At 45.8% G+C, this 26802-nt stretch overlaps 1 protein-coding gene across 1 annotated transcript in view; it reads left to right on the plus strand.

The window, feature by feature from the left end:
• Positions 1-26802, plus strand: part of PPP1R21 (protein phosphatase 1 regulatory subunit 21) — a 96737-nt gene that overhangs the window by 25028 nt on the left and 44907 nt on the right. Inside the window, 3 exon segments of the mRNA XM_068233469.1 lie at positions 8337-8395; positions 10578-10672; positions 19334-19386. Coding sequence (XP_068089570.1) covers positions 8337-8395; positions 10578-10672; positions 19334-19386 — 207 coding nt within the window.

Consider the following 26802-nt stretch of genomic DNA (forward strand, 5'->3'; position numbering starts at 1 on the left):
CAGCCCCACGTTTCACGCTTTGCTGATCTCCAGCAATGGGTGAAGCGCTGCAGCACATGTATTCCTGTTGGATTACTCACACTGCAGTGATTACGGCACATCGCACACGTGCTGCGTGTAGCATTTTCCCGGTGATTATGATGCGATTTTCATTCACTGGAATGAGTAAAGCATCTGCTGTAAAATTGTGGCACACAGCAATGCAGAATTGCAATCTCTAGGTACTGCGATCGTGATTTTATTTTATTGGGGCCCTAAGTCACTTTCCATCCTTGGATGCTGTGCTGTGTCAGTCTGTCCCAGCGCTAAAATTACCTCAGTTAGAAAGCATTAAGTTCCACATATTGGCAGCATGGTCATGTGACCCCCCCCCCCCCCCCCTTGGCTCCTTGCTGTACAAGTCTCCTCGAGGAGGTGAGGCATTTTTGGAGGGGAAGGTGTGCCAAGCTTCCACTCACCTTCCCAATCAGTACCTGGTATCAACCCTCTGCAGTTCTGGTGAATGAAGACGAGTCGCTCTGCGGGGGAGTGGCTGTGCAGGGAGAAGCTCCTCAGGGGAGGAGACGGGCCTTATATTTCCTGATGGCAGGCACCCATAATCTGAAAGTGGGGATCTGGCTTCTCACATGAATGGACCAACAAGTAGGTTTTAGGATCATGTGACGATACTGCTTATAACTTTTGTTTTTTTTTTTTTGTTTTTCTAACTGGCATAATTTACAGTTAGGGATATTTTTGCTGTTCGGGTTTAGCGTGAAAGCGGAGGAAAATATTTGAAGGTAGAGAGGGGTTTTAACTTGAGTGTATTTATATTCCGGTGGGGGTAACTGGTTTGTTGTAACACTTACTGCATGTAGTGTTCCTACGCAAGGGGCTAATGGACAATTGTCCAATAACCAGACTTTTCAAATATTAATCAAGCAGGTGAGAGGACGGTGGTTGATTTACTAGTGTGGAAATTGTTGCTGTGAACTGCCGAGAAAGCAAACAAACCTGTCAGGGATCGCAGAACAGTAGGGGTGTCCGAATTAACAGTTTGTATGTTCGTAAAGTGAACCCGATGTGAGAGCAATATGCAGGCTGCCTTATTTATTTCCTTTTAATCAATACCAGTTACCTGGCAGCCCTGCTGGACTATTTGGCTGCAGTAAGTGTCTGAATTACACCAGAAATAAGCATGCAGCTAATCTTGCCAGATCTGACATTACTGTCAGAAACACCCGATCTGCTGCATGCTTGTTCAGGGGCTATGGCTGATAGTATTAGAGGCAGAGGATCAGCAAAACAGCCAGGCAATTGTTTTTTTTTTTTTTTTTTAAGTAAATATAGGCAGCCTCCATATCACTCTCACTTCAGGTTCACTGGGCGCTGGTGACAGATGCGGAGCAGTATTCTAGTGAAAGAAGAAATGAAGATCTACTTCTCTATGAATGAGTAAAGTAGAGAGAAGGGAAGGATCCAGTAGGTTGGGGGGTGCAAAGGGGTGCTTAAAGCAAATCTGAAGCAAGAATAAAGTTATGATACAATGAATTGTATGTGTACTATGGATAATAAATAGAAAATTAGTAGCAAAGAAATAGTCTCATATTTTTTTATTTTCAGTTATATAGCTTTATTTATAACCTTGCATCATTCTGTCACAGTTGCTGTTTACAATGTACACTCTGGGCTGGTGCACACCGAGCGGGTTCTTTGGCGTTTTTACAGCCGCTTGCGGCTGCGGATACGCTGGGTTAACCTCCTGTGCGATAATCCCGAGCTGAACTCTGGGTATGTCGCGCAGGAGGATTTCTCAGGCCCTGGTGGGCCGATTTGCATAATTTTTTTTTTTTTTGTTACACGCAGCTAGCACTTTGCTAGCTGCGTGTAACTTCCGATTGCCGCCGATCCGCCGCTACCCGCTGTGCCACGTAGCCCCCCCCCCCCCCCGACCCCTTGCGCAGCCTGGCCAATCAGTGCCAGGCAGCGCTGAGGGGGTGGATCGGGGACTCTGACGGCACGACGTTGATGATGTCATCGCAAGTGCTGCGCCCCCTCCTGGGCGATGTAATTGCATTGTATCGCCCAGAGGGTTAATGTATCTCAATGGGGTGGTTCACACCAGAGCGGGAGGCGTTTTGGCAGAACTCCTGGGCTGAGAAATTTTTTTGGGATTGCGGAGGCGTTTCTGCCTCCAATGTAAAGTATAGGAAAACCGCAAACTGCTCTGAAAAACGGTAGTTCAGAGCGGTTTTCCAGGCGTTTTTGTTACAGAAGCTGATCAGTAACAGCTTTACTGTAACAATATATGAAATCTGCTACACTGAAATCCGCAGCAGCAATCCGCAAAACGCCTCATACAAATAAAAAAACTGTTCAAAATCTGCTAGTGGGTTTTAGTGTGCCCCGGGCCTCTGTATGTTAAGCTGTAAAACAAATCAGAGCTAATGACCCTTTGAACTTTCTAGCAGTAAAACCTCATCTCAAGCTGTCTCTCACCGTTTCTTGGCTGTTTAAGCTCTTCAGAAAACAGGACTGAGTTGAACAAATTAGGAGAAGCTGTTTTGCATAGATAACTGCAGTATTGTTTCTTCTCTTCCTGCATTGGTAAACATCATGAAACTCTTTTATTTGCTACTAATGTTCTATTTATTGTACTGTGTACTACACATGCAATTCATTCTCGTTAGTTAAATTTTGCTTCAGATTTGCTTTTATGGATTTGTTTCAGGATGTGGTTAAAGGGAACCCGAAGGTGAGCGGGATATGGAGGCTAACATGCTTATTTCCTTTTAAACAATGCACACTGCCTGCTGTCCTGCTGATTCTCTGCCTCTAATACTTATAGCCATAGCCCCTAAACAAGCATGCTGCAGATCAGGTGTTTCCAACTAAAATCTGTCAAGATCAGCTGCATGCTTGTTTCAGGTGTGTGATTGAGATCTTACTAATTACCAAGATATGCAGGGCTGCCAGGTAACTGGTATTGTTAACCAGTTCACCCCCAAAGGTTTTTATCCTAATGGACCAGAGCAATTTTCAGTTGTCAGTGCTCCTCCCTGTTATTCCCTAATAACTTTATTACTACTTATAACAAGAAAATGATCTATACCTCGTTTTTTTCGCCACCAATTAGGCTTTCTGTGGATAGTACATTTTGCTAAGAATTTTTTTATTCTAAATGCGTTTTAATGAGAAAAACAGAAAAAAAAGAAGAAAAATCCTTATTTCTCAGTTTTCAACCATTATAGTTTTAAAATTAAACATTCTCCTGTGGATAAAACAAACACGTTTTATTTGCCAAGTTGTCACGATTATTAAACCGTTTAAATTATGTCCCTATCACAATGTATAGCGACAGTATATTATTTTAAAATATAAGTGTTATTTTTCTGTTCTGTTTTTTTTTTATCCTGGCCATAATTACAAGCCCCTGTGTAATAAATTAAAATTAATTTCCCCCCATAAAATATAAATTAACAAAGCTGAGTCCCTAAGGCAACTATTTTTTTTTTTTTTTTTTTAGCTGATTTTTTTTTTACAAGTGTTTTTTTTGGGGGGGGGGGGGGGGGGGGGGGTTGGAAGTGTAATTTTATTAAGATCTGTATGTACTTGAAAATGAATGTATTTTGTAGGCGTAATATACTCTTTGGCCACAAGATGGCGCTAGTGAACACTCATAGGAAATGTTCACTTTTTTTTTTCTTCACTTTATTTAATTGTTACATTTCCTGTTATTGTGAATGGACGTAGCCGCTGTTCGCGGTCACGTCCATTCACTCCAGGCACTGCGATTGTAGAGTACCGTTCGGTCCTCTTCCCCAATCACCCAGCACAGAAGCCCGACGGTAATGGCGGCGGTAGCGGCGGACACACGGCGGTAGCAGCGGCGGGAACGCGGGACGTATTAAAACGTCATGTTGCCGTTAATAGCGGTAAGCAAGACGTTTTAATACGTTAGAATGTCAGTAAATGGTTAAAAGGAAATATATGTGGCAATGCAATGCCATTTGTAATACATTAGAAGTGCACAGGGCTGGGGAGTCGGAGCAATTTTGGGTGCCTGGAGTCGGAGTCGCGAAAAAATGCTCCGACTCCAGTTCGACTCTGACTCCTAATTAATTTAAACTCTAAAATATACAATATGATAAAATGTTCTATTTCTCAGATAAGTCATCAGAAATAATTTATATATACAGTAATAGCTCTGCTTAGTCCACAAAAATGAAATGAACCAATCAGAAAAATTACTTGTGCTGTACCCACAGTTACATTGCCTATGGCCTGATCCATGTTCAGATTGTACATGAAGAATGTGTAATAGAGGAAGAATCTCCTTATTCCCCTGCAGAGTACCTGCACATCACTCTTACATGTACCCACAGTTACATTGCCTATGGCCTGATCCATGTTCAGATTGCGGAGCAGTGCTTTTCAGTGCTGCTAGATTTGGGCGCAGCCGGCGCCTCCATAGACTTCAATGGGAATCATTCCTATTGAAGCGCTCAGTGAGTAACGTCGGCTCCGTCAGAAGACGGAGCCGAAGTTGCTTAAAAACATAATAATTCGGCCTCCAGCAATTGCTGGAAGCCGAATTATTTCATTCCCCCACTATCCATGTCGGCCTGGAGGGGGAATAGTAATTAAATCGGCCTGGACTTGTGCAGAAGCAGGAACAGCTATATACCGCTGTATCCTGCGCCCAAGTCTACCGGCGCCGATTTCAAATGTACTCTGATCCATGTTCAGATTGTACATGAAGAATGTGTAATAGAGGAAGAATCTCCTTATTCCCCTGCAGAGTACCTGCACATCATTCTTACATGTACCCACAGTTACATTGCCTAGGGCCTGATCCATGTTCAGATTGTACATGAAGAATGTGTAATAGAGGAAGAATCTCCTTATTCCCCTGCAGAGTACCTGCACATCATTCTTACATGTACCCACACTTACATTGCCTAGGACCTGATAGATGTTCTTTGTTCCGGTCTGTACCTTTTACAAGTACTCTTACCAAGGACTAGTTTTAGTCTATGACTAAAGGGAATAAATATAGTAGTCTCCATATCCTTCTCACTTCAGTTGTCTTTTAAAATTCCTAAGCTTTGGCAGTAAAGAGACGAATTTCATGTTACATACTTTCAATCAACAAGATTGTAATATGCAAATTAGAGGAGTCTGAGTCGGAGGAATCCTATACTGAAAAGTCGGAGTCGGTGGATTTTTGACTCCACAGCCCTGGTCATGTGCACCAAACGCAAAATTGCAATTCTGCACGACATGCAAATTCAAATACCAGTAAGGCCCGGTTCACATTAGCGGTTGTTTGCCAAACGGACCGGATGACCTGACCGGATCCGGACCGGATCCGGATCGGAACCGTACGGTTCTGATCCGGATCCGATCCGGATCCGGTCAGGTTGCATCAGGTGTCCATCAGGATGCGATCCGGATCCGTTTGGCAAAAGTTACGTTAAAAACAAAAAAAATGTTGGGGTCTGGGAGGTCAGCAGAAGGGGGACCTGTGGAATCAGGCCCTCTGCTGTTTAGCACTCACCTCCACCTGCGACATGCTGCCAACATCTCCGGATCCGGATCCAGCTGTGCTGCTCCACTCCAAAATGCTTGCCCATGTGTCCCCATCCAATATCGCCGCAACAATCCGCATAGGAAGTGGGGTAGAACATCCGGATTTCTCAGCCAGTGTGTTGTGCGCTCTCCGGTTCCCATTGGTTTGTATTGGCCGGATGGTGCAGTCCGGCTCCGCCCCGGATACGGCTGCCGGAGGAGCCGGATGAAAAAATAGCGCATGTTGGAACGGAGGCCGGAGTCCGGATCCGGCCCGGATCCGGTCCGGCTCCGGTTCGGCAGAACGGACGCATGTGAACGGACGCATAGGCTTCATTGCTATGCCGTGCGTCCGTTCCGTCCGTTCTGCAAGCGGTGCGGCTCCGGCACGGCGATTCCGGGGGGGGCCACCGCAAGTGTGAACCGGGCCTAAGTGTGACCGGTGCTGAGGGATGATCGTGCAGTCTGCCTGGGTGGGTCTGATTTAGAGAGCTGATGTTGCTTGGTCTGACTGTACGACCTTAGATTGTATGACAGTCATTTCTCTATAGGGCACCACAGTGACGTAGTGGTTAGCGCTCTCACCTTGCAGCGTTGTGTCCCGTGTTTGAACCCCAGCACTATCTGCATGGACTTTGTATGTCCTCCCCGTGTCTATATGGGTTTCCTCCGGGCATTCTGTTTTCCTCCCACATCTCATAAACATGCAGATAAGTTAATTGGCACCCCATAAAATTGGCCCTACACTACACGATACGGGCAGGGCTCTCTCCCCCTTTTGTGTCTTGGAAATCATTATACATTTTATTCATCATGTTACTGTTATCACTGTCATTACCAATTCTCTATTTTGTTTTCTATATGCTGTATCATTTTTTGTATTTTGTCACTAATGATGTATCTTGTATATTAGTGTACACCATTGTCTGTATTATGTACCCCATGTTTGTTTCTTACTTTGTACAGCACCACGGAATATGTTGGCGCTTTTATAAACCAATAATAATAATAATAATACAGGGAGTGCAGAATTATTAGGCAAGTTGTATTTTTGAGGAATAATTTTATTATTGAACAACAACCATGTTCTCAATGAACCCAAAAAAAACAAATTAATATCAAAGCTGAATATTTTTGAAAGTAGTTTTTAGTTTGTTTTTAGTTTTAGCTATTTTAGGGGGATATCTGTGCATGCAGGTGACTATTACTGTGCATAATTATTAGGCAACTTAACAAAAAACAAATATATACCCATTTCAATTATTTATTTTTACCAGTGAAACCAATATAACATCTCAACATTCACAAATATACATTTCTGACATTCAAAAACAAAACAAAAACAAATCAGTGACCAATATAGCCACCTTTCTTTGCAAGGACACTCAAAAGCCTGCCATCCATGGATTCTGTCAGTGTTTTGATCTGTTCACCATCAACATTGCGTGCAGCAGCAACCACAGCCTCCCAGACACTGTTCAGAGAGGTGTACTGTTTTCCCTCCTTGTAAATCTCACATTTTATGATGGACCACAGGTTCTCAATGGGATTCAGATCAGGTGAACAAGGAGGCCATGTCATTAGTTTTCCTTCTTTTATACCCTTTCTTGCCAGCCACGCTGTGGAGTACTTGGACGCGTGTGATGGAGCATTGTCCTGCATGAAAATCATGTTTTTCTTGAAGGATGCAGACTTCTTCCTGTACCACTGCTTGAAGAAGATGTCTTCCAGAAACTGGCAGTAGGACTGGGAGTTGAGCTTGACTCAATCCTCAACCTGAAAAGGCCCCACAAGCTCATCTTTGATACCAGCCCAAACCAGTACTCCACCTCCACCTTGCTGGCGTCTGAGTCGGACTGGAACTCTCTGCCCTTTACCAATCCAGCCACGGGTCCATCCATCTGGCCCATCAAGACTCACTCTCATTTCATCAGTCCATAAAACCTTAGAAAAATCAGCCTTGAGATATTTCTTGGCCCAGTCTTGACATTTCAGCTTGTGTCTTGTTCAGTGGTGGTCGTCTCTAAGCCTTTCTTACCTTGCCCATGTATCTGAGTATTGCACACTTTGTGCTTTTGGGCACTCCAGTGATGTTGCAGCTCTGAAATATGGCCAAACTGGTGGCAAGTGGCATCTTGGCAGCTGCACCCTCGACTTTTCTCAGTTCATGGGCGGTTATTTTGCGCCTTGGTTTTTCCACACACTTCTTGCGACCCTGTTGACTATTTTGAATGAAACGCTGGATTGTTCGATGATCACGCTTCAGAAGCTTTGCAATTTTAAGAGTGCTGCATCCCTTTGCAAGATATCTCACTATTTTTGACTTTTCTGAGCCTGTCAAGTCCTTCTTTTGACCCATTTTGCCAAAGGAAAGGAAGTTGCCTAATAATTATGCACACCTGATATAGGGTGTTGATGTCATTAGATCACACCCCTTCTCATTACAGAGATGCACATCACCTAATATGCTTAATTGGTAGTAGGCTTTCGAGCCTATTCAGCTTGGGGTAAGACAACATGCATAAAGAGGATGATGTGGTCAAAATATTCATTTGCCTAATAATTCTGCACTCCCTGTACATACACTACACGATACATACAAAGACATAGGACTATGGTAGGGACTAGATTGTGAGCTCCTCTGAGAGACAGTTAAGTGACAATATACTCTGTACAGAGCTGCGGAAGATGTCTGCGCTATATAAATACATAATAATAATAATAATAATTAGTCTTAGCTGTTGTGTTACCATGAAACTCAGTCTAATCCATGATGTCGCACGCAGGTGAAGGCGCAGGCTCTGGAAAAGGAAGCCAAAGAGTGTCGGCTGCGATCGGAAGACTGGTGAGTATGTTCTCATATTGGGATATCTGTCATGATTCAGTTGTGATAACCATGAAAAGCGCGACTCTCGGGGCTGTTTTCCACTGGGAAGTGCGATCGCGCAACCCGCAATGTACACTGGCCACATTTGTGCGGGAAGCCATCGGGAATGGAGTGCGATCACACGAAGTATTGCACATGCTGGCGATTGCCTTCTGAGAAAAACGTATTGCGCTAATGTTAAATGAGCACCGCTATTTACAAGTAAATTGTGGTTCTGCTGCGATCAGCAAGAGGTCTGCAATCCACTTTTTAAACCAGGTCGCAGCCTAGTGGAAAAGGGCCCATAATCTGGGTAGAGGAACGGCAGTAGATTGACAGCCTATTGAACTGCACTGCATTAAAAGGCGCAAAGCTGGAATCTTTTGAGGATTGATGTGCTGTGTATGGTAGTAATCAGTCTTAAGAGAGGAATAATCGTTTTGCCACATCGGGTGCCAGTCTGTAAGGCCCCATTCACACTTGCGGTTCGAGTCCACAAGTGTCCGGGGGCCGCAAAGAGACCGTACGGGTCTCTGCGGTGGCCACAAGTTGCCACCAGTTGCGGATCCGGAATGTATCAGTACCGGCTACAATAAAGTATTCCTTTAAGTCCAAACTGAAAAGCTACCTGTTTAGGCATTTATGAACACCTGACTGTTTCCTCTGTCAATAAACAACAAGGAGAAACAGGTACCCAACATAAAGCACCAAACCACTCCAATTACAATCAAAATACAAAGTTTCTTTATTTGATGAATTACAAACACAATAAAAACCATATTAAAAATCACCAAAAGGTGATAGCAGCGGTGTACAAGGTCCAACAATAATTATACAATAGTTATATTCAATATAGGCAATGATAAAGTCCTCACACTCCAAATTTTTTATCCAGTAGGTGAATATAGGTTAGATATACAAGGAACCCTCAGTATATTCTATAGGAACAATAAACCCCATATAAAGTGCACTGTGCAAACCTAAATAAACCAATATGAGTAAGACTGGGACTACAATCAGACCCAGATAAATCCTATATACCAAGCAGTGGAGCAGTAGAGCTTGAAAGGCGAGGGGGAAAAAACCATGTAAACAGTTCAAAGAAGGAGAGTAAGGAATCAACCTACATGGAGGAGAGGACGACGCCAAAGAACACCGCCGCTGCCTTAATGCATCACGCGGGCTCAACCCGCTTCGGAAAGAGGCAGAGTCTGAATGCGTAAGAGACGCTTTTAAACCCCGTACGGCAGCTCCCAGGATCTTGAACACGCCCCCTGGACAAGACGCGGCCGCGTCATAGCGTACAAGGCGTCGGGTTGGCATAGCAACCCGACGCCTAACACGCAGTCCGGATAAACAAAGCCTCCGTATTGTAAGGATGTGAGGGGAGGGCACATGCGCAAAGGAGGGCCCACGGAAAAAAGATTTAAAAGAGAAAAAAGGTTTGGAGATCATCAAACCAGAGTTATATAAGTAAGAGATAGGAGTCCACACTGTTGGGATTCCTCTGTCACACAGTCCAGCCTGCAACCCTGTATTCATCTGAGACGTATCTGTGCTTTGAGTCCTATGACAAAAAAATGAGAAAAGCACTTTACAAATGTTATTGTATTGTAATGAAATGTTAATATCACCTGATTGCCAGCTATTGCAAAGCCTCTCACTCCTGTGGGTGAAGTCAAAGCAAAGCAGGTGCTGGGGGGCCAGTAACGAGGAGGAATTTTCAGCTGTAAAGTACCAAAATGTGTCAAGCAAGGGTCTGGTGTAGAGTTTGAGTATAATAAAGGTTTCAAACACAAAATCATGGAATTATGTTTTTTGCATTCATTTCTTTTTTTGTATTAAAATTTTTGCTCACGTGTAAATTTTCGCATGCATGCAAGTTCCAGAGCATGCGAAAATTTGCATACAAATGTAAATTTTAATGCAAAAAATGCATGCAGGGAAATGGAACTCTGCCTTACAACTGCTGGACAAACCTGACTCGTCCATACCGGTTTCCGCTATTTTCACTAAAGGAGTCAGACTTCTGCATATCCCCAGGGTGGTTACGGGGCTGAGAAGGTCTTTTTTTGTTATGTACACTATAAGGAGGTATATTTATCTGTTAAACACATGAGCAAAGTGTGGATTTCTCTAGAGAAATATTTTTCCTTCTCAGCCAGAATCAGCTGAAGACGCTACACGCAGATCTGAGCAGCCGATTGGAGGAGTCTCTGTGTATTATCAATGAAAAAGTACCTTTCAATGACACAAGTAAGTGCTACTGTCCTCTTGTTAACCCTTTAGCACACAATTTATTTAGAGACTTGCAAGTGCTCCAGGCCAATTTATTTCAGCACATTTATTTTCATTTGCTACATTTTCTTCTAATTAGTACTGCTGTAATGTGTCTTTATGGCCACTTGTCACTAGGGGGCAGTGTGAGACAGTATCAGAGGACTTCTGCTTTCAGTTTCTGTATTTTCTGCTAGCAGAGAGAGACATCAAAGCATTCCAAGAATTTACAGCACGAGTTCTGCCGGCTGAGGTCACAAGCAGCGCACTTATCTTGAACAACATAACTCTGTTGAAACTGCTATGGGTCAATATGATAGTATAGACTGCGTTCACATTTCCCAGCCAGGACACGATCTGCTTGGAGTTTGTATGTCCTGCTCTCGTTTTGCAGACATAAGCAGAGTCTTGTAGCATAATGTACAGAGGTCACTGCAGGGCGGGGCTCGTGTCTCAGTCTCCGGCTGTACAGAGGTCACTGCAGGGCGGGCCGCGTGTCTGTCTTCAGCCATACAGAGGTCACTGCAAAGCGGGACTTGTGTATCAGTCTTCATCTGTACAGAAGTCACTGCAGGGCGGGCCGCGTGTCTCAGTCTCCGGCTGTACAGAGGTCACTGCAGGGCGGGCCGCGTGTCTGTCTTCAGCCATACAGAGGTCACTGCAAAGCGGGGCTTGTGTATCAGTCTCCATCTGTACAGAAGTCACTGCAGGGCGAGCCGTGTGTCTCAGTCTCCGGCTGTACAGAGGTCACTGCAGGGCGGGGGAAGGGGGTGGTCTCAGTCTCCGGCTGTACAAAGGTCACTGCAGGGTGGGTCACGTGTCTCAGTCTCCGGCCGTACATAGATCACTGCAGGGTGGGGGGTGTGTCTCAGTCTCTGGTCGTACAGAGGTCACTGCAGGGCGGGGCTCATGTCCCAGTCTCCAGCTGTACAGAGGTCACTGCAGGGCGGGGGTGTGTCTCTGTCTCCAGCTGTACAGAGGTCACTGCAGGGTGGGTCACGTGTGTCAGTCTCCGGCCGTACATAGATCACTGCAGGGTGGGGGGTGTGTCTCAGTCTCTGGTCGTACAGAGGTCACTGTAGGGTGGGTCGCGTGTCTGTCTCCGGCCATACAGAGGTCACTGCAGGGCGGGGGGTGTGTCTCTCTGGCCGTACAGAGGTCACTGCAGGGCGGGGCTAATGTCCCAGTCTCCGGCCATACAGGGCGGGGCTCATGTCCCAGTCTCCAGCTGTACAGAGGTCACTGCAGGGCGGGGGTGTGTCTGTCTCCAGCCGTACAGAGGTCACTGCAGGGTGGGGCTCATGTCTCAGTCTCCGGCCGTACAGAGCGGGGCTCATGTCCCAGTCTCGAGCTGTACAGAGGTCACTGCAGGGCGGGCCATGTGTCTCTCTCTGGCCGTACAGAGGTTACTGCAGGGCGGGGGGTATGTCTCAGTCTCCTGCCGTACAGAGGTCACTGCAGGGCGGGGGTGTGTCTGTCTCCGGCTGTACAGAGGTCACTGCAGGGCGGGTCGCGGGTCTTAGTCTCCAGCTGTACAGAGATCACTGCAGGGCGGGCCGTGTGTCTGTCTCCAGCCATACAGAGGTCACTGCAGGGCGGGGTGTGTGTTTCAGCCTCCGGCCGTACAGAGGTCACTGCAGGGTGGGGGGCGTGTGTCTGTCTCCAGCTGTACAGAGGTCACTGCAGGGCGGGGCTCGTGTCTCAGTCTCTGGCCGTACAGAGGTCACTGCAGGGCGGGGCTCGTGTCTCGGTCTCCAGACTCTGCTCTGGACCTAAAGCTTTATCAGTCGGGTCACATATTGTCTTCGAGGACAAAAAGTACAACGAAGTTGGAAAAGAACAAACCATTAAGGGCTCATTTCCACTATCACGAATTCGCATGCGTTTTTCGCATGCAAATTCGCATAGCAATACAAGTGAATGGGACTGTTTCCACTTGTCAGGATTCCTTTGCGTTTTTCTGTGCAGAAAAAATTCGCATGGCAGAGCCATCAGAATTCGCATGCCGCATACCGCTATGCGAATCGCATACAATGTATTTAATAGGAAATTCGCATGAGGTTTTGGTATGCGAATTTTCATGCGAATTTTCATGCGAATTCGCATAGAAACAATGGAAAAGCACACCAGCACTGCCATGGTTAAATTCGCATGCATCATCATCCGTGCGAATTCGTGTGCGAATTCGCATGAAAATTCGCATGGACCCGCATGCGAATTTCGCATCCGCATGCGAATTTTTCCCGCGGCAATTCGCACCGCACAAGTGGAAATGCAGCCTAAAGCTCTTCTCCGATGGCGATCCGTATTGAATAATGAATGAGTTTGCCTCGCCTTTCTCGCACTCCTCTTGTCTGTGACTCATTGAGTAAAGCTGCGTTTTCTCCTGTGTTTATTATATGATTAACCCTTTACGCTGCGACCAGCCTGCCGCCTGGCTATGCATGTGTACAGTTCAGCTAGGCAGGAAATCAAAGACTTGTTAGGAGAAGAAATGGTGGATAAATAATTCAGGAGGCCAAAGAATCGGCTTCTCTGTCTGCGTCTTCTCTGCCTCCATTCATATTTCATGCGCTCCTGTTCCAAGCTGCGAAGCTGCGCTCACTTGCCAGCCAGCGGGAGTGTCAGAGCGGCTGGAGGGGTGTGGAAGAGGCCCTTCCCATTAACCAGCAACCAAATGAACGGACTTCCTTCCGCTTAGGCATAGAAGGATTAAAGGACAACTGAAGTGAGAGTTATATGGAGGCTGCCCTATTTATTTCTTGTTAAACAATACCAGTTTCCTGGTAGCCCTGTTGATCTATTTGGCTGCAGTAGAGTCTGAAACAACTCAGAAACAAGCATGCAGCTAATCTTGTCTGATCTGACAATGGCCTCAATTCACTAAGCTTATCTCCTGTCTTTAATAACTCTTCTAGAGTTGTTACCATGGTGATAAGGCATGTAGTATTCAGGAAACATTTTACCTCAGGCAAACCTAAAGTTAACTCTTCTGTCTTTAAGTTAACTCTTTAAAGAGGAACTCCAGTGAAAATAATTTAATATAAAAAGGTGCTTAATTTTTACAATAATTATGTATACATGATTTAGTCAGAGTTTGCTCATTGTAAAATCTTTCCTCTCCCAGATTCACATTCTGACATGTATTACATGGTGACATTGTTACTGTGGGCAGATTATGTAGCTGTTCTGGCTTTAACAGACAGCTATAAACAGCCATTTCCTGTGTGTCATTGTTACATTGTGGCAGTTTGCCCAGAGTACCGTACGGTACCAGAGCCTCTTGTGGGAGGGGTTTCAGCACAAAATCAGTCATACAGCGCCCCCTGATGGTCTGTTTGTGAAAATCATTATATTTTTCATGTAAAAGTGGGTATCAGCTACTGATTGGGATAAAGTTCAATTCTTGGTCGGAGTTTCTCTTTAATCCTTAAAATAACTCCAGAGTTAGACAGGCTGTTCATTAACTGCGCGTGAAAATAACTACAGAGGAGGTAAATTAACTACAGAAGAGGTAACGTAAGGAATGAAGAGATAAGATACCTCTCTCACTGTGTGGAGGTAAGTTTTCTCTTGCCTTATTATCTCCAGCATGATCTTAGTGAATTGAGGCCATAGTCAGAAACACCTGATCTGCTGCATGCTTGTTCAGGGTCTGTGGCGAAAAGTATCAGAGGCAGGGCAGCCAGGCAATTGGTAATGCTTAAAGAGGAGCTGTCAGCCATACAATCTCAGAAAAAAAACCACATGTATAAGAAGATAAATACTTGCTCTACTTACATATGTATTGCACTGTCCACGTTTTGATTTGTGATTTTTCTACAGTAAAAAATAAAGAGAAAATCCTTCTTAGCATTTCCCATTTTAAGTGTGGCCATTTTGAAGCAAATCCTGATGTAATTTCTTCCCTTATTCTCCTCTGCCTGATTTGCCACTCCCTTCACTATAGAAAGTGCATTGTCTCAGCATGAGATATATTGGCCAATCAGAGAGGAACAGAGATGTGGGAGGGGACAACGGGAGGGAAAGAGGCTTCAGCCAATCAGGCTGCATTAGTCAAGTCTGAGGGGAAGTAGAGAAGCAAAAAAAGACAACCCAGCATGCCCTGCAACTTCCTTTGTGCGGCAGATGTACCAAATAAGAGTCAGGTAAACTGGGGAATGATCATTTATTACCAAGAAAAGTAATAGTGATTTTAACTTTTGGATTGCCTGATTAGCATCCTTGTTAAATTTTTTTTTTTTTCTTTTTATTTGGTATTTTTGAAAAAAAACATACAAACTCAGACGCAGCCTCCTCCGCACGCAGGCGGGAGGGCATCTCTAAGAACATAAACATCACAACACTGTGTGGGACAGGCCTGTCCCAATAGAAGACCATCTCCCTCAACCACCCACCCCTGTTTGCCACCCCCCTTCCCACCCAAACCACACGGTGTATTAATAAACCTACAGTGAGATAATGACCCAGGTTACAGAAATTCAGTTGGATTCTGCTTTATCTGTCCAGGGCTTCCAGATATTTGTACATTTTTGTGGGCATCCTCTGGCCGTATATGCAACCTTATAGAGGGGCACAGAGTTGTTTGTTAGGGATTTCCATTGTTCTATAGTCGGAGGATCTGCTGCTTTCCAGTGCAGGACGATGGTGGCCTATCGATAGAAAAGTGTCAGTCCGAGCAATGTTCTAAGTGAGGAGGTTAGGCCCAGAAGACACCAAGTGGGATTTGGTTGGAACGTGAGAAATTTGGGATATGAAGTAGCATCCTTATTACTTGTTTACCAGATAAAAATAATTAATTTTTTGATTTTTATGCCCGAGAGTTATTTTTTAAAAGGAAATAAATATGGCAGCCTTCATATCACGTTACAGTTGTCCTTTAACATGAAATGGGGCCCAAGGCAAGATACCAAATGTGGCTCTTTGTGCTGGCTTATCTGGGAACATGGAGAGTGGGGGTCAGAAAAGGTGCTTGATAGCCCCCTGGACACCCATGCATCTGCCTAAGTTGCCTTGTGGATGATGTGGCTCTGAGCGTAGGGTGTGTTTAACCACTTATGTACCAGCGGTCTCTGCCTCCTTAACAACCAGAGACCGGTGGTACAGAAACGGCGGAATCCAGACATAACCCCGACGAATCGCCGCACATACCCGTTGCAACCACCGCATGTCGGGAACCTGGGCCACCCACTCTGCTGTCTCTATGACGCCAGAGTTCCTGTGAGCCGGACAGGAGCCGCTTTCATTAGCTCCTGACCATGTGTATCAATGTAAGCCAATGGGAGCGGCTTAGATTGATAGACAGGACCAGGAGCCAATTAAATTGGCTCCTGAAACGCTCACAGGGCTCTGCCGTCATAGAGACAGGCAGAGCCAGTGAGATGCGGGGATTAAGCGACGGAAACGGCGGATGCGCGCAGCGGCGGCTAATTGAAATCTACGCCCTGCCAGCCAGGAGCCCACCAAAACAGGGCGCAGATTTCAATTAGCTCGGTCCTTAAGTAGATAATATTTATTTACAGATGTGTTTTTAGTTCAGTAAGGTTTTTACTGCTGTCTGAGTCCCCTGAAAGTTTCCTCCCTCTCCCTGGTCCAGTGATGACCGATATCGAGAAAATGTGAAAATTATTCCCAGGAAGAACATAAAAGTCTATAAAAACATGGGTTGTAAGTAAACATTTCCCCAAAAATTCACCGAATGTAAAACTTGACTCATTTTCCTGTTTGGCTCAGCACTGCTCCTAAAGTTTTCCCACTTCATATACAATAATGTTATCTGATTTAGAAAGCAGCTCCAGTGAAAATAATGCAATAAAAAAGTGCTTACATTTTACAATAATTATGTATAAATGATTTAGTCAGTGTTTACTCATTGTCAAATATTTCAACTCCCTGATTTACATTCTGACATTTATCACATGGTGACATTTTTACTGCTGGCAGGTGATGTCAGTAGAAGGAGATGCTGCTTGCTTTTTTTGGCAGTTGGAAACAGCTGTTATTTCCCACAATGCAACAAGGGTCCCACAGTGTGATGTCAGAATCATGGTCCTGACATCACACTGTGGGAGGGGTTTCACCACAATATCAGTTATACAGCGCCCCCTGATGATCCATTTGTGAAACAAGATTATGGGTCCAATTTATTTGACTCTATTGCCATAAAAATATAAAACCATATATAGATAAAACAATACTCCCTTTATTAAATGATGCCACGTATACTCGCATATAAGACGACACCCCCCCCCCCCCCCCCAACTTTTACATCAAAAATCAGGAAAAAATGATTGACTCGTATATAAGCCAGGGTTAGGAAATGCAGTGGCTTAAAACTTCAGACAATGTTCACAATGTACAATTCGATACTGGACTGATGGCAGGCAGAGCTCGTTGTAGGTACAGTAAATCTCCAGTACATTCTGGAAGTCCGCTGTAGCAAGAACTTGTACACATATGTGCTCACTGTAAATAATACAATTAACCTCCTTGGCGGTATGGATGAGCTAAGCTCGTCCATGACCGCTGGAGGGCGCCGCTCAGGCCCTGCTGGGCCAACTTTGAAATTTTTTTTTTTTTTTTTTTTAAACACACAGCTAGCACTTTGCTAGCTGCGTGTGGGGGACGATCGCCGCCGATGCACCGCTACCCATCGCGTAAGGCCCCCCCCCCTCCCGAGACCCCTGCACAGCCTGGCCAACAAGTGCGAGGCAGCGCTGCGGGGTGGATCGGGACTCCCGATGACGTCATGACGTTGTCACGATCGTCGCCATGACGACGGGGGAAGCCCTCCAAGAAATCCCGTTCAGAACGGAAGCGATCGGAAAGGTGAGTAAGACGCCGCTGGGAGGGGGGAATCATGTAGCTAGCGCTAGGCTAGCTAGATGGTTTAAAAAAATTTTTTTTTTTTTTTTAAATACTGCTGCGCCGCCACCCTGGCGATCTTAATAGAACGCCAGGGTGGTTAACACATGTGCAAGTCCTGCATACAGTGACTTCAAGATTGTACTGGAGATTTACCCTGCCTAACAAGTTCTGCCTGCCATCAGCCCAGTAATGTCCCTCGACTGCCAGCATATTTTTTTTTTTTCTTTTTCAGTAGTCCAGGAGCCCTCTTTATCCTCAATGCCTCTCGCACTGTCAAACTTTTCAGGTGTGCACACTCACCTCCTGCAGGGCCCCAAGTGAAGTGTGCAGCTAACAGAGTGGAGTGAATGTCATCTAGTACAGCCTGTGGATCCGATGAGAGGCCAGGTTGAGCGTAGACAGAGCGGGCAGGTTTTGCCGGCATGACGATCCCGGATTACTGTGGCATGTGCAGCGCCGCTCACTTTTGCAGTGATGAGCCGCCAGTAAGAGAGTAGACAGGGCGGGCGGGCTTTGCAGGCCACCTGGAGTCAAAGCATGTGTAGCGCTGCACAGTTTTGCAGCGATGAGCGGACGAAGAGCGGGCGGATTTTGCAGACCTATCACGGCGGGAGACATCTGATGATCCGGAGAGAGCGTGGGGTGTGACATCAGCGCTGTCTGATCCCAATGACACCCTCTAGTGGCGTCTTGAGCCTCTCACACTGTCTCAAGACGCTGCTAGAGGGCGTCATAGAGACGAGACCACGCTGACATCACACACCACGCTCTCTCCGGATGACATCGATGAACATCAGATGGAAGGTGAGGGTCCACACCTAAAAAGGTTGACTCGCATATAAGCCGACAGGGCACTTTTATTGCACTAAAAAAATGTGGCTTATATGTGAGTATATACAGTATTACGGTAACGTTTATAATTGTTTAAACACACTGAAAGTGAACCTAAACCCAGTACAGTTATTTAAAATAAATGCATGATGTACCTGCAAATGAATATTAGATAATTCACTACGTGTGTTTGCGGTAATGCGCTGCTGCCCTTGCACTGGATCGATACTTTGGCGCACCTCAACTTCCCGCAAGAAGTGTGAAAGTCTCTGTAGACTTTCATTGCTTTTGTGGCAAGATAGGGGAACGCAGCGCAGGTTTACCCTCCTAATGTAAAAGGGGCTTCAAGTGATAAGGACTATTCTGGTCAAAAAAGGCTGATGAATGAGAGCTTAATAGACAGCATAGTCTGCAGCAACAGAAGGGCAACACAACAATCACTTCAAAGCTTGGAAACGCCACCATCCAATCTGACCCAACTTCGAGCTGCCATTATGTCAGCATCGGCCAACATTCCTCAGCAGCGGTATCGGCATCTTGTGGAGTCCAGGCCAAGAAGAATATTGGCTGTGATCAGAGCTAAAGGTGGACCAACTTGTTGTTAGTTATTATTTTGGCCATTCTTTCATCCGTTTTATTCTTTGTTGTCCTCAAGGAGAGTTTGTGGATGTGGATGGTCAATGCAAATAACTCTGAGTTGATGCAGAATTAATGCAAAATGATGGCGCTTGAAAATGGACCAGTCTAATTCCATCGCAGTGGGATTCGATGAGTTTGTTTTCTAGCTGCATACATTTGCATAATCTTGCATCAACTCAAATGTATTTGCATGTTGGTGAGCATCTTGATTACACTTGATAAAACTGTTCTCCGGGATCAGATGATGCATTTCCTGTTTTTTGCGTTTTGTATGACAGCCATGTTTTCTTCGCTCTCTTTTAGGAACTAGTGATTTCAATGCCTTGAATGTGCCGTTACATAACAGAAGACGTCAGGTTAGTTTTACTTATTATTGGCTCATTAAATGAATCACTTCACATTCTCTTGTCTGTCCGTGGTGAGAAGGTTGTTAGAGAACACTTGAAGTTAGAGGGATATGGAGGCTGACATATTTATTTCCTTTTAAACAATGCAAGTTGCCTGGCTGTCCTGCTGATCTTCTGCCTCTAATAACTTTAGCCATAGCCCCTGAACAAGCATGCAGCAGATCAGGTGCTCTGCCTGAAGTGTGACTGGATTAGCTGGATCAGGCATAGGCAAACTTGGCCCTCCAGCTGTTCCAGAACTACAAGTCCCACAATGCATTTGCCTTTGAGTCATGACTGGCTGTCAGACTCCTGCAATGCATTGTGGGACTTGTAGTTCTGGAACAGCTGGAGGGCCAAGTTTGCCCATGCCTGAGCTGGATACTTGTTTCAGGTGTGCGATTCAGACACTACTGATGCTTGAAAGATCAGCAGGGCTGCCAGGCAACTGGTATTGTGTAAAAGGAAATAAATGTGACAACCTTCATATCTTTCACTCTTCAGGTTCCCTTGAAAGAAAACCTGTAACTTTAAAAACATCCCCTGGGAGGTACTCACCTTGGGTGGGGAAGCCTCCGGATCCTATCGAGGCTTCCCATGTCCTCCTGTGTCCCACGGCGGTCTCGCTGTGCCCCTCCGAATGGCAGGGATGTAGATATTTACCTTCCCGGCTCCACCGCAGGCGTAGTATCAGCTCTCCGCTCGGAGATAGGCGGAAAGAGCCAATCGCTGTCGGGCCGCTCTACTGCGCAGGAGCAAGTCTCCTGCAAGTCTCCTGCATCTGCATAGTAGAGCGGACCTGACAGAGATCGGCTATTTCCAGCTATTTCCGAGCCGAGAGCCGCAACAGCGCCCCCCGCTGGAGCCAGGTAAGGTAAATGAATCAGCGCTTGTCAGGCTTGTCGAGGGAGGATTCCGGGACACTTCAGGGGGAGCCAGCGCTGGACTGCCTGCAGCTACAGGGGGAGGGGTAAGCCTCATTGGGATGCTGAGGCTTCCCCCTACCGAGGGGAGTACCCCCCCCCCCCCCCAGGGGAACTTTTTTTTTTTGTTACAGGTTCTCTTTAAGCATTCTCTAAGGCTGATTTATAAAGATGGGTGTAGAAAAGGGTGATAAAATTGGAGAATATTGTATTTTTTTCCTTGTTTTTTTCCTTTACAGTGCATAGACAATAATTACTGAAACCCACTACCACTCACTTAAAAAAAAGCCTAATTTGTGGCTATGAATAATGGATAGAGATCATTTAGGTGTGATAAGCAGTGATAAAGTTGTGGCCAAATCAATAGGAGGAGAGCTGACAGGTGAAAATGGCTCTAGGCGGAAGGGTAAAACCACCAGTGGAGAGAAGTGGTTAAGAAGAAATAAATATGGTAGCCCCCTTATCCCTCACACTTTAGGTTCCCTTTAAGGTGGCCACCCGATTGACAATCAGACTCCTTTGATTGAAGCTGATCAGAGAGGAATCTGCTGCCCACACACTGCAGACAGACTTCCCATAGATGTTGTCATGACGTCACTGTATGTGGCAGTATCACGTGGTGCTGGAAATCGAGGTGGCAATTTAAAAAGACGTGAACACAGTAGTTGTAGGTGAGGAGTCGTGTCGGCACGACAGGTGAGCTTCACATACACTTATGATGAGAATTGCCGGGGGTTCTGCTGGTCATCGAGAAATCGAACACTGTAACCTCCATGCACCCAATCAAGCTCTTCCAATTGAGATTTTTCCGGCTTGCCAGATCAATCGAAATGATCAATTTGTTGGCCATGTTACATCATCGGTCTTTGCCAGATTTTATTATTGTGATCGAATTGGCCAAATATCGATGCCGAAAATCTGTAATGTATGGGTACCCTTAAAGAGAACCCGAGGTGTGTTTAAAGCATGTTATCTGCATACAGAGGCTGGATCTACCTATACAGCCCAGCCTCTGTTGCTATCCCAAATCCCACTAAGGTCCCCCTGCACTCTGCAGTCCCTCATAAATCACAGCCATGCTGTGAGGCTGTGTTTACATCTGTAGTGTCAGTCTCAGCTGCTCCTCCGCCTCCTGCATAGCTCCGGTCCCTGCCCCCATCCCTTCCCTCCAATCAGCAGGGAGGGAAGGGATGCAGGCGGGGACCGGAGTTCTGCAGGAGGCGGGGAGAGCAGCAGACTGACACTATAGAGATAAACACAGCCAGCTCTGACAAGCTGTTTGTCAGCAGCGTGGCTGTGATTTATGAGGGATTGCAGAGTGCAGGGGGACCTTAGGGGGGTTTGGGATAGCAACAGAGGCTGGGCTGTATAGGCAGATCCAGCCTCTGTATGCAGATAATATTCTTCAAACCCACCTCTGGTTCTCTTTAAAGGGGCAGGCAAGGAAGTGAAAGTTCGTACTGGCACTTTAGGGTGGTTACTACAGATGATAAAATTTAAAAAAAAAATTTTATGCATGCACACTCACTCACTCACTCACACACTCTTTGCCATGACTTTTTTTTAAACCAATCACAAGACTTCAGCAATCCGAGAATTTGGAAGTGTGCAGCGGCTGCCAATCAAAATTGAGATTACGCATAATAGTGTACATCTGCAAAATTTGGTGGATTAAAAAATAAATAAATATTTTTTTACATTAACCACTTCACCCTACAGGCCATTTCACCCTTACCACCAAGAGCCATTTTCACTTGTCAGTACTCCTCCCATTAATTTAGCTATAACTTTATCACTGCTTCTCACACCTGATTGATCTATATCTATACTAACCAGGATGGCTAAGCATATATAATCTGTGAGTTTAACTTATAGTTAGCACTGTTTATTGTAAAGCTATAATGAATGGAAATGGAAAAACAGTGGGGTTTTTTTCTATTTTTTCTATTTTCCCTTTCAAATGCATAGAAAATAAGGTAATTACTAAACAAAATTATCACACACACTAAAAGCCTTATTTGTCCTGAAAAAAACAAGATAAAGATCATTTGGGTGTAATAAGTAGTAATACAGTTATTGGCAAATGAATGGGAGCACCGCTGATACGTGAAAATTGCTCTGGTCCTGATGTGGTTCCCGCTTTATACTTTGTGTGTATAAATACGTTGTGCGGAGATCATCAGTGTAGAATGATCATGGTTTGTCCTCTGCTGATGATTGCTGGATAGTTACTCTCTGCCTGTCCTCTGCTGCTGATTGCTGGGTGGTTACTCTATGCCTGTCCTCTGCTGATGATTGCTGGATGGTTACTCTATGCCTGTCCTCTGCTGATTGCTGGATAGTTACTCTATGCCTGTCCTCTGCTGATGATTGCTGGATAGTTACTCTCTGCCTGTCCTCTGCTGCTGATTGCTGGGTGGTTACTCTATGCCTGTCCTCTGCTGATGATTGCTGGGTGGTTACTCTATGCCTGTCCTCTGCTGATGATTGCTGGATGGTTACTTTATGCCTGTCCTCTGCTGATGATTGCTGGATAGTTACTCTATGCCTGTCCTCTGCTGATTGCTGGATAGTTACTCTATGCCTGTCCTCTGCTGGTGATTGCTGGATAGTTACTCTCTGCCTGTCCTCTGCTGATGATTGCTGGATAGTTACTCTATGCCTGTCCTCTGCTGGTGATTGCTGGATAGTTACTCTATGCCTGTCCTCTGCTGGTGATTGCTGGATGGTTACTCTCTGCCTGTCCTCTGCTGATGATTGCAGTATAGTTACTTTCTGCCTGTCCTCTGCTGGTGATTGCTGGATAGTTACTCTATGCCTGTCCTCTGCTGATAATTGCTGGATAGTTACTCTATGCCTGTCCTCTGCTGATTGCTGGATAGTTACTCTATGCCTGTCCTCTGCTGGTGATTGCTGGATAGTTACTCTCTGCCTGTCCTCTGCTGATGATTGCTGGATGGTTACTCTCTGCCTGTCCTCTGCTGATGATTGCTGGATTGTTAGTCTCTGCCTGTCCTCTGCTGATGATTGCTGGATAGTTACTCTATGCCTGTCCTCTGCTGGTGATTGCTGGATGGTTACTCTCTGCCTGTCCTCTGCTGGTGATTGCTGGATAGTTACTCTCTGCCTGTCCTCTGCTGATGATTGCTGGATAGTTACTCTATGCCTGTCCTCTGCTGGTGATTGCTGGATAGTTACTCTATGCCTGTCCTCTGCTGGTGATTGCTGGATGGTTACTCTCTGCCTGTCCTCTGCTGATGATTGCAGTATAGTTACTTTCTGCCTGTCCTCTGCTGGTGATTGCTGGATAGTTACTCTATGCCTGTCCTCTGCTGATGATTGCTGGATAGTTACTCTATGCCTGTCCTCTGCTGATTGCTGGATAGTTACTCTATGCCTGTCCTCTGCTGGTGATTGCTGGATAGTTACTCTCTGCCTGTCCTCTGCTGATGATTGCTGGATGGTTACTCTCTGCCTGTCCTCTGCTGATGATTGCTGGATTGTTAGTCTCTGCCTGTCCTCTGCTGATAATTGCTGGATAGTTACTCTCTGCCTGTCCTCTGCTGATGATTGCTGGATAGTTACTCTATGCCTGTCCTCTGCTGGTGATTGCTGGATGGTTACTCTATGCCTGTCCTCTGCTGATGATTGCTGGATAGTTACTCTCTGCCTGTCCTCTGCTGATGATTGCTGGATGGTTACTCTATGCCTGTCCTCTGCTGATGATTGCTGGATAGTTACTCTATGCCTGTCCTCTGCTGGTGATTGCTGGATAGTTACTCTCTGCCTGTCCTCTGCTGATGATTGCTGGATAGTTACTCTATGCCTGTCCTCTGCTGGTGATTGCTGGATAGTTACTCTCTGCCTGTCCTCTGCTGGTGATTGCTGGATAGTTACTCTATGCCTCTCCTCTGCTGATGATTGCTGGATAGTTACTCTATGCCTGTCCTCTGCTGGTGATTGCTGGATGGTTACTCTATGCCTGTCCTCTGCTGATGATTGCTGGATAGTTACTCTCTGCCTGTCCTCTGCTGATGATTGCTGGATGGTTACTCTATGCCTGTCCTCTGCTGATGATTGCTGGATAGTTACTCTATGCCTGTCCTCTGCTGGTGATTGCTGGATAGTTACTCTCTGCCTGTCCTCTGCTGATGATTGCTGGATAGTTACTCTATGCCTGCCCTCTGCTGGTGATTGCTGGATAGTTACTCTCTGCCTGTCCTCTGCTGCTGATTGCTGGATAGTTACTCTCTGCCTGTCCTCTGCTGATGATTGCTGGATTGTTAGTCTCTGCCTGTCCTCTGCTGATGATTGCTGGATAGTTACTCTATGCCTGTCCTCTGCTGATGATTGCTGGATAGTTACTCTCTACCTGTCCTCTGCTGATCATTGCTGGATGGTTACTCTCTGCCTGTCCTCTGCTGATCATTGCTGGATAGTTACTTTATGTCTGTCCTCTGCTGGTGATTGCTGGATAGTTACTCTATGCCTGTCCTCTGCTGATGATTGCTGGATAGTTACTCTCTACCTGTCCTCTGCTGATGATTGCTGGATAGTTACTCTATGCTTGTCCTCTGCTGATCATTGCTGGATAGTTACTTTATGCCTGTCCTCTGCTGATGATTGCTGGATAGTTACTCTCTGCCTGTCCTCTGCTGATGATTGCTGGATAGTTACTCTATGCTTGTCCTCTGCTGATCATTGCTGGATAGTTACTTTATGCCTGTCCTCTGCTGATGATTGCTGGATAGTTACTCTCTGCTTGTCCTCTGCTGATGATTGCTGGATAGTTACTCTATGCCTGTCCTCTGCTGATTGCTGGATAGTTACTCTATGCCTGTCCTCTGCTGATGATTGCTGGATAGTTACTCTATGCTTGTCCTCTGCTGATGATTGCTGGATAGTTACTCTATGCCTGTCCTCTGCTGGTGATTGCTGGATGGTTACTCTCTGCCTGTCCTCTGCTGATGATTGCTGGATAGTTACTCTATGCCTGTCCTCTGCTGATGATTGCTGTATAGTTACTCTATGCCTGTCCTCTGCTGGTGATTGCTGGATAGTTACTCTATGCCTGCCCTCTGCTGATGATTGCTGGATAGTTACTCTATGCCTGTCCTCTGCTGGTGATTGCTGGATAGTTACTCTCTGCCTGTCCTCTGCTGATGATTGCTGGATAGTTACTCTCTGCCTGTCCTCTGCTGATGATTGCTGGATGGTTACTCTATGCCTGTCCTCTGCTGATGATTGCTGGATAGTTACTCTATGCCTGTCCTCTGCTGATGATTGCTGGATAGTTACTCTATGCCTGTTCTCTGCTGGTGATTGCTGGATGGTTACTCTATGCCTGTCCTCTGCTGATGATTGCTGGATAGTTACTCTATGCCTGTCCTCTGCTGATGATTGCTGGATGGTTACTCTATGCCTGTCCTCTGCTGATGATTGCTGGATAGTTACTCTATGCCTGTCCTCTGCTGATGATTGCTGGATGGTTACTCTCTGCCTGTCCTCTGCTGATGATTGCTGGATGGTTACTCTCTGCCTGTTCTCTGCTGATGATTGCTGGATGGTTACTCTATGCCTGTCCTCTGCTGATGATTGCTGGATAGTTACTCTATGCCTGTCCTCTGCTGATGATTGCTGGATGGTTACTCTATGCCTGTCCTCTGCTGATGATTGCTGGATGGTTACTCTCTGCCTGTCCTCTGCTGATGATTGCTGGATAGTTACTCTCTGCCTGTCCCCTGCTGGTGATTGCTGGATGGTTACTCTCTGCCTGTCCTCTGCTGATGATTGCTGGATAGTTACGCTATGCCTGTCCTCTGCTGGTGATTGCTGGATGGTTACTCTCTGCCTGTCCTCTGCTGATGATTGCTGGATAGTTACTCTATGCCTGTCCTCTGCTGATGATTGCTGGATAGTTACTCTATGCCTGTCCTCTGCTGATGATTGCTGTATAGTTGCTCTATGCCTGTCCCCTGCTGGTGATTGCTGGATGGTTACTCTCTGCCTGTCCTCTGCTGATGATTGCTGGATAGTTACTCTATGCCTGTCCTCTGCTGATGATTGCTGGATAGTTACTCTCTGCCTGTCCCCTGCTGATGATTGCTGGATAGTTACTCTATGCCTGTCCTCTGCTGGATGATTGCTGGATAGTTACTCTATGCCTGTCCTCTGCTGGATGATTGCTGGATAGTTACTCTCTGCCTGTCCCCTGCTGATGATTGCTGGATGGTTACTCTCTGCCTGTCCTCTGCTGGATGATTGCCGGATGGTTACTCTATGCCTGTCCCCTGCTGATGATTGCTGGATGGTTACTCTCTGCCTGTCCCCTGCTGATGATTGCTGGATGGTTACTCTATGCCTGTCCCCTGCTGATGATTGCTGGATTGTTACTCTCTGCCTGTCCCCTGCTGATGATTGCTGGATAGTTACTCTCTGCCTGTCCCCTGCTGATGATTGCTGG

The sequence above is a fragment of the Hyperolius riggenbachi genome, chromosome 4 (assembly GCF_040937935.1).
Source record: "Hyperolius riggenbachi isolate aHypRig1 chromosome 4, aHypRig1.pri, whole genome shotgun sequence".
In the NCBI taxonomy this organism is placed as follows: Eukaryota; Metazoa; Chordata; class Amphibia; order Anura; family Hyperoliidae; genus Hyperolius; species Hyperolius riggenbachi.